Below are 14,699 nucleotides of genomic sequence, written 5' to 3'. Positions count from 1 at the left end.
TGTAAAAATAATCATCACCAGATGGCAGTAGTGCACACAGATTATCCGCTTCACTTGTGAAGTATTATGTAGCCAGCTATTCTTTACTTTCCATCAACCACACAAACTGCAGTCTCTCGATGGCCCAAACACTTACATTAGTTCACTAGCCGCAGGGTTGGTGTGAACTCATTCGGTCAAAGCACTTTTTGTGAAGGATTTTGTGCCTTTGTGTGCAGCTTTCTATGTACCACCCTGTCCTCTTTTATCTCCCTGAGTTATATTTTCCCTTGATCCTTTATATACACAAAGTCAACTTAAAATAATTGACTATACCTGCCAAAGTCACATACCACCACAAAGGGGTCCATCAAACTATCTCATAATCCATTTTATGACATTCTGAGTTTACTGCCAAATGCAAATGAATAACAGTCTTATATGATACAAACCCCACCAATCTAATTTTGCTTTGCCAACCAGCTTAATCAGTCCTTGTAGAGACTATCCAGACAGATTCAGTACAGAGTTTTGCATCGCCATCATTTCCTGGGTGCATCCATATTCTTGCACTCCTGTCATGCTCAGCAGTCCTGTGCTGTGGTAATCACATTTCCCTTTTGGGAATTACTACTAATTACTAAGGAACCAAACAACCAATCAATAATTATGTCCTACACCCTGTTGGTTGTTTGTTCTCTATTGCTGCCAAGGCTGCTATGAGCACAGTCAATTCATACTGACCTATTATTTTATTCTGTTGGGTGTAATAAGCACAGGTAACAGATAGTAACTTTAAAGACTTTAAAAGTGTGTGTGTGTGTGTGTGTGTGTGTGTGTGTGTGTGTGTGTGTGTGTGTTGGATGGAGGGAGAGATAGAGGCAGAGAGAAGGGGGATATGGAGTAAAGAGTGTAAGAGAGCGAGAGAGAGAGAAATACAGCTCAGCCATCCACAGCACCTGCAAAATGACACGACTCCATGCCTCTCTCTGTGTTTACGGATATTCTCCCTTAAATGGAAGTATTTTCCTTTCTACAGAATGGAAGCGCTAAAGATCAACTATACAGTTTATGTTTATGTTTATCTCCAGCTAAATCACAACACCACCAATAAATGAAACTTCAGAGAAAAGTGTTTTAGTGCGGCTGTCTGGACTGAATTCATGGCACACTCATCCTATAAAAATGTGAACAAATTATTTACAGCTATGAAATGTGAATAATTTTGTATCTGCACAGTGGTCTTTTCAGTGTGAGTCAAGTGTATGAATTAACAGAGGCAAAGAATATCTATAACCTCTTTCTTCAGTGTATCAGAATATTCAGAGATACCTGAAGACCATGACTGCTACTACAGATAAAGCAGAATAGCACAGACAGCTTTTGTCTAAGGGAATATGGCAAAACAACATTTAGTTCACACACTACAATACTCGAGTGGATAAGGGAGCAAGAGAGGATATAAATGAAAACGAGAGAGACAGACAGAGAGAGAGAGATATGCCAGTGTATTTAGGCATTGAATGCATCATTTTATGAACTCATTTTATAAACTCATGGCCAGCATCAAGAGACTTACATGAGCTCTGTCTTGTGGATCTCAGCAATCCTTCGCTCCAGCTTCTCTGAGTGCTTGGGGAAGAACTGGAACTTTGAGCTGTAGCCTTCCGGATGCTTCCCTGGGTCATAGTCTCCAATCTCCGCTGTAGAACCAGGAGACCTTTTAGGCAACTACATGTCAAACATCACCACAGACTGTCTGTTGTGCAGTCGTTTTGCTCTTAAGGGAAGAGCTGGCACTAACGTTTTGCTGTACAGCTGGGTCTATCTGTGGATCACAGCAGCATGCCATGTGCTGTGTATTGGCCAGATGTATAATGGCCATGTGTCGACTTCGTGCCAAGTGCATTTCGTCCACATATAGCATCACACCATACATACAGGCTTTGTTGTGTAATGACAACGCTCTACATGTCTCTGACATCTCTGCAGGTGAAGCAAGAAAGCTTCTCACCATTGCTACACTGACTCTGCAATCACCAATTTAAATGTAAAAAGTCCTTGCGAAAAAGATGCAGATCAGTGTGTTGGGAGGTTGGTGTTCACCCTGAGCCTTGCACATCCTGCTCCTCAACCCACTGAAGTTTGCAACATTTACATTTAAGGCATTTAGCTGATGCTTTTATCCAAAAGACTTACAATTATGACTGAGGAGAACTTGAGTAATTGAGAGTTAAGGGTCTTGCTCAGGGGCCCAATACCAGCGTGTATCAGCCTTTTGATCACAAAAAGGTCCTTTTTCACACTGGTTCTAATTTTAGAGAGCTGTAGATTGTAAAGGGATTTCATGCCTTTTTTCACCAAGAGCTGGTATCTTATCTGAGATGAAAAGCGTGCACATGGAAAAGAGTCCATCTGGTATTTATAGCTACATCATGCATACAGGTGAGAACCAGCCTTTCATTTCAGCCGCACAGAATCTTTTCTAATGGCCAAGAGGGAAAAGGTATTTTTTTAGTCCAGGACCTCAACAGTGCTAAATGTATTAGAAAATTTCTCATTTGGTCCCAGCCTACCTTGTAAAATGTAAGCCGCCAGTATAGCCGCATCAGACGTCTTGCAGAGAAGCCGGCCATGGTACAGATCTCGCTTGATCTGCAGGAAGACAAGATACCTGCGACGAGAAGACAGGAGAATAGAGTGAGAAGTACAGAAGACAAAAGCGTCCTAAGCTCCCCTCCTACCCAAGTAACCATCAGTGATTAGGCTTCATACAGCTACAGGTGCCGAGACAAGCAGACAAACATAAAACCTCACAGAAATGATGAAATCACTCTTAAAAGGGACATAATTACATATCACCCACCTATATTTTATGACTACAGAAAAAAAAAAATCTAAAGGTGATATGAACATCCCATCTGGCCATGATGAATACGGCTTTTTGTTTTAGGGAAAAGGAAAGTAAATCTGGTTCAGGGATTGGTGCTTTGTAAGCCCTGGGGCTTCCTTCTGTCTGCCCAGGACACTGTCTCATGTAGGACAATGAGGTCCCCACCTCTTTCAGCATTGTAGGACACCACACCTTCACACTGCCCTCAGCACCTGCTCAACCGTGGTGTTCGGCTGTGACCGAACAGCTTGGGCTGTTCTGAATTTACTCACTAGTGAGTAACAAAACAAACACCTCAAAATGTCAAACTGTTCCAGATATTTTCAGTATCTAGCGTTCAAAATATTGTGAGTTATAATAGTAACTATACTGTATATACCAATACTTTACATTACACGGATAAATTCACAAATGAAATATTTGACAGTTCAAAAAGGGCAAATTTAGAATATGCTGCACAATAAAACAAACTAAAAGAAAGAGCATCAATATTCTTGGTCATAATAATCCCTTTGATACCATAATACCATCATAACTGAACTGCCCGATCCATACCTCGAGTACTTCAAACCTAAAGTACGGCTTGGCTTGAAATACCTTGCTTCAGGTATCATGGGCAACAAGCATCCAGACTATTTCCTGTCCTGGCTCCAAGATGGTGGAGTGAACTCCCACTTGCTGTCCGGACAGCAGAGTCCCTTGCAGTTTTCAAACGCAGACTGAAGACCCATCTATTTGCAGAATATTTAAAGGACAACTGACACTGCTCCCATATTCACTGACTAAATTGGTACTTATTGTAGGGTATTGTTTATGTTGTTTAACAAACTTTAGCACTTATTGTTTATTGCAATTATCATTGTTTAAAATAGACCTTATGTATTTTGTACTTTTAGGTATCAGCAATGATCCCTGTATTCTACAGTTCATTGGTATGTTGGACTGTAACCTACGGTACTGTACTAGGATATTCTATGAGTAAATGACAAAGCACTTTTGTAAGTCTCTCTGGATAAGAGCATCTGCTAAATGCCGTAAATGTAAATGTAACTGAGTCAGAGGTAATATGAATTGATGTCCTTCTAAGATGGCGGTGGTAATTCCTTGTTGTCCTCGTACATGCAACATCAGGAAGCCATGGCATGGTCGCACCAGATGCCTGCTGAGTGCTCCTCTTTAACTTCCCAAAGTAGGCCAGCACAACGCAAGCCAATTCACTTTTTGAAAGGTCCTCGCTTAAGAGGCCATCCAAAGTAAGAAAGCAATTACGCTCGGCGGAATCTCTCTAGGTGACGGCAGAGAAGTGGCTATTGCTGAATTCACCAGGTGATTTCTGCCCTACATATCTGCTGCCTTTTATACCCACAGGTCTTCATTCCATACACGCACATGTGGCTTGTCAATGTCATTTATACTGAGTCAAGGAGACCCGGCATGGGTAGGTTAAATGCGCACTAATCAGAGGGTGGCAGCATCCCTTTCATAAAGCCATGCCTTGTTATTGCTGCCTGGCTGCAATAACAAGCAACACTAGCATCCTAGCGACACTACTTGGCCTAACACCCACAACTATGTGGGTAAGACTACCATGCTAGTGCTAATGGTGTAAGTGATATTGTTAGTCTGTCACCCAAATAATATGGTAACAGCAGTGGTCCTGCAGTCAGCATCTGACCAATGATATACGATAGAGGGTGGGCTACAATCAATATTTATTCAATTATTCAGTGTTTATTCATGCAAAATAGGCAGATGTACCTGAATAAATCAGCCAGTGAGGTAGCTGTTTCTAATAGCAGGGTTTGCGAGTCTATAATACAATTTAGTGCAAAAAACACATTTCCAATTTACCGGCTGAAGTATTTTAATATCATAAAGATACTGTAGAAATAAATACACAGTATATTATTGCACTCATATAAAAATATTTTAATAACAAATTAAACAAATGAAAATGGATATTTTATGTGTAACTTGATGCATGACATTCTTATCAGTGAGGTTTTCTTATTATTTTCTTATTATTAAACAGTTTGGTACAACACACTACTTTTAGAAGTGATGATCTGTAACTGATGTGCTCATAGGAAATAAATCATGGCCGTGCTAAAGGCTCACAAGGTGTTGCATAAGAAGTGTCAGCTGACCCAGTGTGAATGTGCTGATTGGTCCTCTCCTTCCTTCTGCCTCAGTGGGACTCGGTTAGCTCTGCGCTCTTGCTAGCTCTATGTTCTCCTCCCTTCTCCAGCTCTCGCTCCAATATTCTCTAGACCTCTTCTCCTGTTCTCTCCTCCTCTCTTCTCCTGTTCTCTCCTCCTCTCTTCTCCTGTTCTCTCCTCCTCTCTCTCCTCCTCTCTCCTCCTGTTCTCTCCTCCTCCTCTCTTCTCCTGCTCTCTCCTCCTGCTTTTGCCTCCTCTCTTCTCCTCTCTTCTCCTGCTCTCTCCTCCTCTCTTCTCTTCTCCTCCTGCTCTCTCCTCCTGCTTTCTCCTCCTCTCTTCTCCTGCTCTCTCCTCCTCTCTTCTCTTCTCCTCCTCCTCTCTTCTCCTGCTCTCTCCTCCTCTCTTCTCCTGTTCTCTCCTCCTCTGCCCTCTTCTTTTCTATCCTCTCCTCTTTTTTTCCCCCTTTCCTTCTTTCACTGAATTAAGTATTCCTACTCCCCACACTAATCTATATATTCGCTAAATAAGCATGATGTCATTCGGGTGAGCCCTTTGCAGTTGGTGCGATCCAGAGCATATCATCCAGAATGTATCATCCAGAGCGTATCATTCAGGCGTTTAAGATCTCTATCCAGCATGCAGGATGCGTGCCTTTTCTAGGTCACCTCGTTGTAGACATAAGAGGGTGGGGGGGGGGGGGTAAAGTCACTCAAAAGAGAGCCAGGACACTGCTAGCTGGGGGCTAAGCATGTATCATTTAGAGGAATAAGTTAAGTCCCTAACCCGCAACCTCCTTTCTGATGCAAAGTGTAGAGAGGGAGAGAGAGAGAGAGAAAACATACGCATTAGAAGTGAGCTTCCCTCCCTCTTCTGTTTGGTTTTGCATTGTTTTCTGGTCATTAATTGTTGCTTGAATCTTACATGAACTCCTTATAAATGTTTGCAGTTTTGTCATTACATTGCTCATTTTCTCTTGTATACCAACCTTGAGAGTGAAAACGATGCTATATAAACAATATGCATCATTGATGTTGTTGTTGTTAAAATGTCAACAATCATGAAACTGAATGTGTTTCAGAAACTGAAAGTTACTGAAAGGGTTAGAAAGAACATCTGGTCTGTATATAACCTAGCGCTGGGCTGAGGGATGATAGCAGTCACTTTTCAGTGATTCTCTCTCTGGACAAAGAGAAGGTAAACAGACAGCAAGGTTTCTCAGGTGCCAAACTCAATATGTGACTAAACTCAGAAATGGGATTTGGGTTGGCATTTATACAGAATGGAACTCTTAGACAACCTTCTGTTCTTCACCTGTAGCACTGCTAGTCTAGCCTTGGAGAGCTGTATCAGCAGTAGCCATCTACTTTAGAAACAGCACTTAGAAAGCAACCAAGAGATGCTTAGATTTAACTGCATCAGGGGCACATCAATGGATTTTTCCCAGTGAGAACTATCTATAGTAATGAACATGAACACATGCCTGGAAGATTTTATTCAAGCCCTTACCTGGTGATTTCCTCCTTAAGTGCAGCAGGGTCTGGTGGGTAGAATTTGACTCTCAAACACATGGTGAACGGAGGCTGGGCTATGGCACAAAACGGACCAGCTCAAAATCAGCTCAATATCAGCTGAAAATCAGCTCAAACACATGGTGAACGGAGGCTGGGCTATGGTACAAAATAAATAAACTCAAAATCAGCTCAAACACATGGTGAATGGAGGCTGGGCTATGGCACAAAATGGGCCAGCTTAAAATCAGATCAATATCAGCTGAAACTCAGCTCAAACACATGGTGCATGGAGGTTGGGCTATGGCACAAAATAAATCAGCTCATTTCGACTACAGCTACTGTTCATAAATAATGCAAGATTTACTAAAGATATTACAAAATGCAAAACCCTTGAATAGGCTTCCTCTGTACTAAAAAGGAAGTTCCACCAAGATTAAGACATGTGCATTTCAACAAAGGAGCAATAAGTTGTATCTCTGGTCAGTTCTCAAGGAATTCCTTAGACACCAGCAACAGTTCAGGTAACTGATATTTTCAGACGAAGCTACTTAGGTCTTGTACTATCAAAAGGTTTAGGAGCTTGGCCTAAAATGTATGTGAAACTACTACTTTACTAAGGCATAAGATCCATAAAGTATTTATGACTTTTGCAATAAACTATGCCATATTAGTTTCCATAGAGATGATGCTCCATTATGGCAATTAACAGAATGTAACAGAATGGGCTTTAACTAAGAATACTTACATTTCATTTGCTTGGTGATTGACTTGGTGAACTCTAACCAGTGCTGCAATAATAACAGAAAAGAAAAGTTTTAGATCTGAGGCACACACACACCCACCCACACACACACACACACACACACACCCCACCCACACACACACACCCACCCACCCACACAGGTGGGTTTTGTTGTTAAAGATCTGAAAAACATTTTATGTTGAAAATATGAGGAAAAAATCTAATATTTAACTGAAGTAATACAGAAAATAAAATCTTCTGAGGTATATTCTCATTCATCCTTGACTTCCTCTGAGCACACCTGAGTCTTTAGGAATTACACTGTTATTCATGACTTTCAGTTCCAATGAGTGAATCCTCATGAGCCAACTTTTTCATATTTTCCCGTTTCCTGTAATTTTATTTCAGCCCCACAAAGAGATGAAAACACACACATAAATGTATCATTATACAATGACATTTATTAAACAGGAACAAGTAGCCAGTGAGGAAATATATCTGTGTGAGTGCTTTTATGCGCATGTATGAGTGTGTGTGATAGGCGGGGCATTGTAGGTATATGCTGCATCTAAATTTATCTTATCCATTTTCTTCCCTTTGCATCCAAACATTAGCACATGGCCAACATCACACACAGACTCTGACTACGCCATCATGCATTACAGCAGATAAGCCAGACCAGCTAAGCCTAGCTGGATATTTCTCACTCGTCCTCCGTGCAGGCAAAAAAAAATAAGTCCAGAAATATCTTGGGGCTGTTTCTCGAGACCCATCTTCTGACTTAAGGTTTTTGCTGCCAATACTTCTCCATCACTGCTATCATATTTCTGAGTAGGCCGCCTACTTTGGTGGACGTTTGGCCAATGAAGAGGACTCCACATTAACTACGCAGCCTGGAGACCTGCAGAGTGAGTGCTGTCCTGTCGCTTCACATTTACAGCATGTATTCTTCCGCAGAGATCGTGTCCCTCCCCTGACCTCATTATTATTTATGTCACTCAGTGAAAGGAGCTCCCAGAGGAGTCCGCACAAAAGAGAGTGGGTGTGAGGGTACATATAGAAAACATTATTTAATATACATATATATGTAATATACATATATATACATATATATGTGTGTATATATATATATATATATATATATATATATATATATATATATATATATATATATATATATAAATAATGTTTTCTATATGTATATTATATATATATATATATATATATATATATATATATATATATATATATATATATATATATATATATATATATAATATGTGTGTGTGTGTGTGTGCGCGCGCGTGTGTGCGTGCGTGTGCACATTCACGTGTGTGTGTGTGTGTGTGTGTGTGTGTGTGTGTGTGTGTGTGTGCATAAAAGTTTGCTTTGTCAGTCTTCTGCTGAGGTGATAAGGCCAGTACAGAAAAGCAATTCAAGATAAAGAAGCAAAACACAAAATACCCATGTATTTTATCTATACAGTGATGTTAACATACATTTCAGTACTTGCATAAAGATCACTTTCAATGTTAGAAATTTTAATAGTTACAAAGTCATACTTGAGGAAAGGGACGCATGCACACGCACACGCATGCAATCGTTATCAGAGGATAATGGGGAGTTCAAAACGATCTGACAAGACAATTTGTGCACTAGCAGAGGCCTATGGACCAAACCAGACCATCCAGATGAACATTAAATCATGTTACAGAAGTGCAGGCTGCACTGGAGGTGGGACTTCATATTTAAATTTCTATATTGATGATAATATTAAACTTTCATATCATGCTCACATTAGAAGGCTATTATAAGCTTGAGCCAAACAATTATAATATGAAAGTTATTTCCCAGCTAAGGCTATGGCTATGCTGTCCTAATTATTCAGTCTTCAGTCTGGTATTTGGATATTGTTTGTTCCTCCCAGACCAAGGGCATTTCCAGCAGGAATCAAACAGCATGGCCGACAGGGCTTCCCACACTCCCGCTCGTGATGGACCTGCTTGCCCTGGCAAGGAGCAGGAGCATTTCTACAGGAAAGGGAAGCCACGTGTTGCTCTTGTACCATGTACTATTATTTAGACCATTAGACTATGTATATTTGAAGGGGTGAAAAATAAATAAATAAATAAATAAATTTTGTGTGTGAACACACACACACACATGTTTTTATATATATTAGTTGCTGTTTCCATGTTCTAACACCGCTGTCTCAGCGTTCTAGGGGCTTCAGGTGCCTTAAAGCAAGAAAAACACAATTTGTAGGACATGGGGTCTCTAGAACAAGCACTGACAACCATGGCATGATTCAGATGACTCATATTTAACATACCCAGTATACTATGTTTGTTTTCATACAATATGGGGTACAGTTTTTAGGCCATAAAACCCATCCCTACTATGTCACTTCCAGCATTGCTGTCAGCACAGCGCAGAGAGAGACACTCACCCTTTGCTTGTCCGGGTCCACGTATCTGATGCCAAAGTAGTCCTTCTCCAACAGGTTAAGATGGTGGCAGATGAGATCAAATAGATACTGGCCCTTTGCATCTCTCTGAAAAGACAATGGAAAGACACCAATAATCAATATTTATGGTGTATCAGGGTAAGCTGTTTTTAATGTGTCTGAATGAGCAAGAGGAAAGGCAGGAGTCAGCCAGCGAGTCTCTTAATTACTGATAACAAAAAGCTGTTTTGAACCCCTCTGGAGAAATTAATTTAATATTAATGTTTAGACACCAGCCATCTGCAGAGCTAGAGATCAAAAAATAAGAGACAAAAGAAAGAAAAAAAGAAAGAATGGACACACACACACACACACACACACACACACACACGCGCATGCACACGCACACACACACACACACACGCGCATGCACAAGCACGCACACACACGCGCATGCACACACGCACGCATGCACACACATGCATGCGCACATACACACACACACACTCACACACACACACGCGCGCATGCACACGCACGCACACACACACGTACACACACACGTGCATGCACACGCACACACACACGCGCATGCACACACACACACACACACACACACGCACACGCACACGCATGCACACGCATGCACGTGCACACACACGCACACCTCCATGTCCTTTAGGACTTGGGAACTGTGGTCCCGAGGCTTTAAACACTGGCTTGAGAAAGCCACATAGTGGATTCATCTTAGATCAAATTTCTTTGAAACAATTCATTTTGCATACATCTTTTATTACTTCACTGGATTTACGAAATTCCTCATATTTGAAAAAAGGGCCTGTAGTGACATTTTCCTGCACTTACAAAGAGATACAAAGGTGTAGATTTTGACACTTGAAGGAAAGATCAAAGCCATATGAAAAAAGCCTCCTCAGTTCCTCCTCCAAAATCCCTCCTCTATCAGCGCGCCTCCCCATTAAGCTCTCAAACACTCATTTGCATTTGAAATGCAATGTCATGCAAATGTTTTTCTCTCTACTCATCACTCATTACTCTCATTGCTGAACCTCTATCATGCAACGTTAAAGTGATTACTGTCTGCAATGAGGGCCTGAAGGTGCTCAAAGCTGCTGCTCAGAATTTGCATAAGCTGACACCTTGCCTGATTAAGACTGGTTGTAACACCTCAGCTGTTAACAGCATTTCTCTCAGAGAGCATGGAATACATTTTCATTCAATACATACTATAATAATTTCACATCACCTTGTAAAAACAAACTGCATTCAAAAATGTTGCAGAGACTGCCGCTGGACAATGGCATGAATGCTAAAACTCAGGAACTTTTTCCATTTTCCTTCTGTCATTTCATTCTGGTATTTATGCAAAAAGTCAAATTTCTCCATGAATTTCTCCCCTTCCCCTGGCTGACCAGCTAATGTTCCTTAGTCTCTTTTCCAAATATCTGAGGTGAAAAGCATGCGCAACATTTTTTACAGACAACAAGTAGAGCAATCACTGGTGCATAACCACCTGAAATTAACATGTGCCCATCTCGCTCTGTCATCCTCCAAAACTGTACCAGTGCCCGCACACTCCAGCTTTAATCCAGGGCCTGTGTAATGGCATGTAGTTAATGAGGGCACCTGGCAGACATTTGTTGGCCAGCGTCCAAACTGAGCTCTTCCAGCCATTACACGAGGTATGAAAAAGACAGCACGGCCGCAAGGTCAGCTGCCTCGTGCGTCACGCCCGCCAATCATAGGACACCACACAGACCTCAGCGCCAAAGCCGCTGGCCAGGTCGAGGTGGATCCAAGCTGTCAGGAACTCTGAGTTCTGCCCTGGTCCATGTGAGTCGGGTCAGAGTGGGAGGCTGTGTGGTGGGGGGGTCACATCGTCTCTCTGTTTCCTGATGGAAATTTCTGCCGGTTGGTCTGCGGAGCATTCCGAGTTGCCATTAGAATGTAGTTGTTTACAGCAGAATACAGCAGATGCCACGATGCTTCAAAGAGCTCACTATAGCCGATTTGCATATTCTGCTTTCTCAGAGTGCTTAAACACACACACACACACACACACACATAACCATGCACACTCACCAGCTTGCATGAACAACAGATAACATAACAGTATGGCATATTGTGTTTGGCAAACGGATCATGTTTTCAAATTGACTACGTCACTAGAGTTTGCACTCGCATTACAATGATATGGTGCATGTTTCACCCTGAACCACTGGCTGCTCTGCCGGTTGCGTCTGCAAACAGACGGGGAACAGCGCACACATGCAGACAAAGCTTAGCAGAATGGTAACATACAGCCCAGGCTCAAGATTAGCAGCAGGACAAAAGCCTGCTGAAGCATATCGCATACACATTAGATGACCCATAACCACATGGATCATCTAATCTGTCTATAGTCATAACTTAAGAATCTGTCCAAAGACCTTGGATATCACAAGAGCTTTGAGAACCTTTGATATCACATTTGTTCCTGTGACCTCTTGCACTCAGGATTCTGGGTAATGTGGGCTGATTATGATTCCAGTCACCTGCTGTGTGCTTGAGAGTGAGACCGGTAAACATCCGGCCAAATAAAGATGATGCACACACCACACTTTCTGTCATCACACCAATTCTGTTTTCATTTCTTCAATAGTAGCAAAGATAGCAACATTTCTCTAAGTCAATCTGTAATCAAAATCATTTTCACCTCGTTAATTCATGCCCTTTGTCATATTAAGTATAAGTCATAGCGATAAATCATGTCAGTGACAAAATTCTTGAATCTTTAGTCAGAGTGCAGTGACTTCTAGTTGCATTTAAATGACTTCAGATGTTTCACTACGTCATCATAAATGGAAAGAGGGAAAAAATATATTAACCAATAACATCATGGCATGTTTTATTGGTTAGCTGGTGTAAATACCAACTGGCAGTAACATGGACAGGAGCGTTTGGTTGTTTGGTTGTATTTGGTTGTTTGCTACGTATATCTTCCCTATATATATTCCCAGGTTGTTGGCCTGGTAGCTCAAATCTTTACATTCTGAAGAAGGCGGAGTACTGGAGAATTCCAGATTATGTTCAAGACACTGTTTAAAGAATGCAAGTCGCCCACTCTCTGCTACTGATGAATATGGCAATTCCATCAATTAAAAGTATTTTGTATACAAATACCCTTTTGCACTGCTCTGCCTTCTTATTGATTGTTATAAATTCAAATGAATGTTCCCCACCTAATTACTGACCACCGAGCAGTGTGTAATGATAAAGCATATAAGCATAGATTCATTATCCTCCATGATACTGTGCAGGCTATAGTCCAGATCTGATCCATGTTAGTGTTGAAATGTGAGCTTTTCATGATCCTATCAAGTGCTAATTGATAAAATCATGTCCAGCCTATAGCTGTTCCGTTTCACCCAGATTTATGTCACATTAAGTAAAATACATTCTGGTTTCCAATTAACGTTCTGGTTTCCAGTTCAGTCGTAAGGGACTGACACAGAGGCGGGGGTTTGAGTGAGTGTGGACACCAGGCAGCAGCAGTCTGCACACACCTCTGCCGCTGCTGAGTAAGCCCTTAAAAGGGTCTACTGATCTACTGTGACACACACACACACACACACACACACACACACACACACACACACACACACACACACACACACACACACACACACACACACACACACACACACACACACACACACACTAAAGAGAGGGGGATAATTATGTATGGAGGATGATTTTTATAGGTATGAATTGTGAAGGACATTCAGATGAATTATAGTTTTCTCTGCTTGGACTACCACAGTAAAACACCAAAGCTCTCTTTGGACATGCTTCCATATCCTTAGCTGACTCAATCCCACACAATCCCACACACATGAAGAACAACAATCTTACACAATCCCACACACATGAAGAACAACAATCTCACATAGCCACATATGAGGAACAAATCACACACAAACAGCCAATAAGACAAAACCATAGTGACAGAATCTTTTATTCAGTACGATTCAAAGAAAGTGAGAAAAATCTATAGCATGTAATGTGCCTTGTCATTATTTGAAATCTCTATATGAACAGCATGGATGAAATTTTTGTTAATGCTCAAAATTACATGCAATTCCTGAGAACTCATAATACTCAGGGCTGCTGATTTGCTACTAAATTTGCCAAGAACCAGCACAGCAACGCACCAGTTCACTGCAAGAGTGGCACCAGCGGCAACTTTGATGATGGGGGACGTGGACGTGTGTGCTATGAGCCGCTCCACCCACACAACCACAGAAAGGGATGGCAGGAAACTGGGCACCTGGGTGATGGAGGCTGGCACAAAGACATCAACATCATGTAGGAAGATGAAGACGCACCCAGACGCTCACTTGGTATCAGCTGCCACTGAAGCACAGACACAGAAACCCTCCCGCAACGCCCCCTGGTGGGCTGCAGGGTGATTGCAGCTGTCTTTCTCCCTGCGCCATTCCCCCAGACCTCACACAGAGTTACTGTTTCCCACAAACAGTGTTTAATTGCAGCATCTGGGCGACAGAAGGAACATCACTTAATGAAAGGGTTCCTAATTATGTCTAATGGTGCGTCTTGCCTCTTCTCGGTATAAAGAAACAAAAGCATGAAAGAGTACTGAGACGATGTGTCCATGGAACAAAACAAACCCACAGGCATTATCCAACAAGCAGGGCAAACTACTGGCTACAAGTGCAGACCACCACTTCGGTTAATTATAGTTTGAGGAGTGAATTTAGAATTGCAGCATAGGATTAAGAAATCTGGGAACTTCTAGACAGCTTCTGCTTTTTGCAAGAAAGCCTGTATCCCCTTTTCTGAAGAATCGAGAGAGAGACGGAGAGGTTGAGAGAGAGCAGGGCGATGCAAGGACTTTGTTGTGGACAACCAACAGGAAGCTGGAAATATAGATACATATGTAGAAATGTCA

At 41.7% G+C, this 14,699-nt stretch overlaps 1 protein-coding gene across 2 annotated transcripts in view; it reads right to left on the bottom strand.

Annotated features, from left to right (window-relative positions):
• The window catches only part of frmd5a (FERM domain containing 5a), a 79,151-nt gene that overhangs the window by 15,146 nt on the left and 49,306 nt on the right, over positions 1 to 14,699 (bottom strand). For both annotated transcript variants that reach the window (XM_081715729.1, XM_027004602.3), the window contains exons 2-6: positions 9,734 to 9,838; positions 7,288 to 7,330; positions 6,538 to 6,616; positions 2,556 to 2,653; positions 1,559 to 1,682 (exon numbers count right to left, since the gene is read on the bottom strand). In XM_081715729.1, the coding sequence (XP_081571855.1) occupies positions 1,559 to 1,682; positions 2,556 to 2,653; positions 6,538 to 6,616; positions 7,288 to 7,330; positions 9,734 to 9,838 (449 nt within the window). The remainder of the gene's footprint in view (positions 1 to 1,558; positions 1,683 to 2,555; positions 2,654 to 6,537; positions 6,617 to 7,287; positions 7,331 to 9,733; positions 9,839 to 14,699) is intronic.

Source organism: Electrophorus electricus, chromosome 6 (assembly GCF_041902795.1).
Source record: "Electrophorus electricus isolate QZ-2024a chromosome 6, ASM4190279v1, whole genome shotgun sequence".
Taxonomy (NCBI): Eukaryota; Metazoa; Chordata; class Actinopteri; order Gymnotiformes; family Gymnotidae; genus Electrophorus; species Electrophorus electricus.
This window is presented reverse-complemented; position numbering and strand designations above follow the sequence as displayed.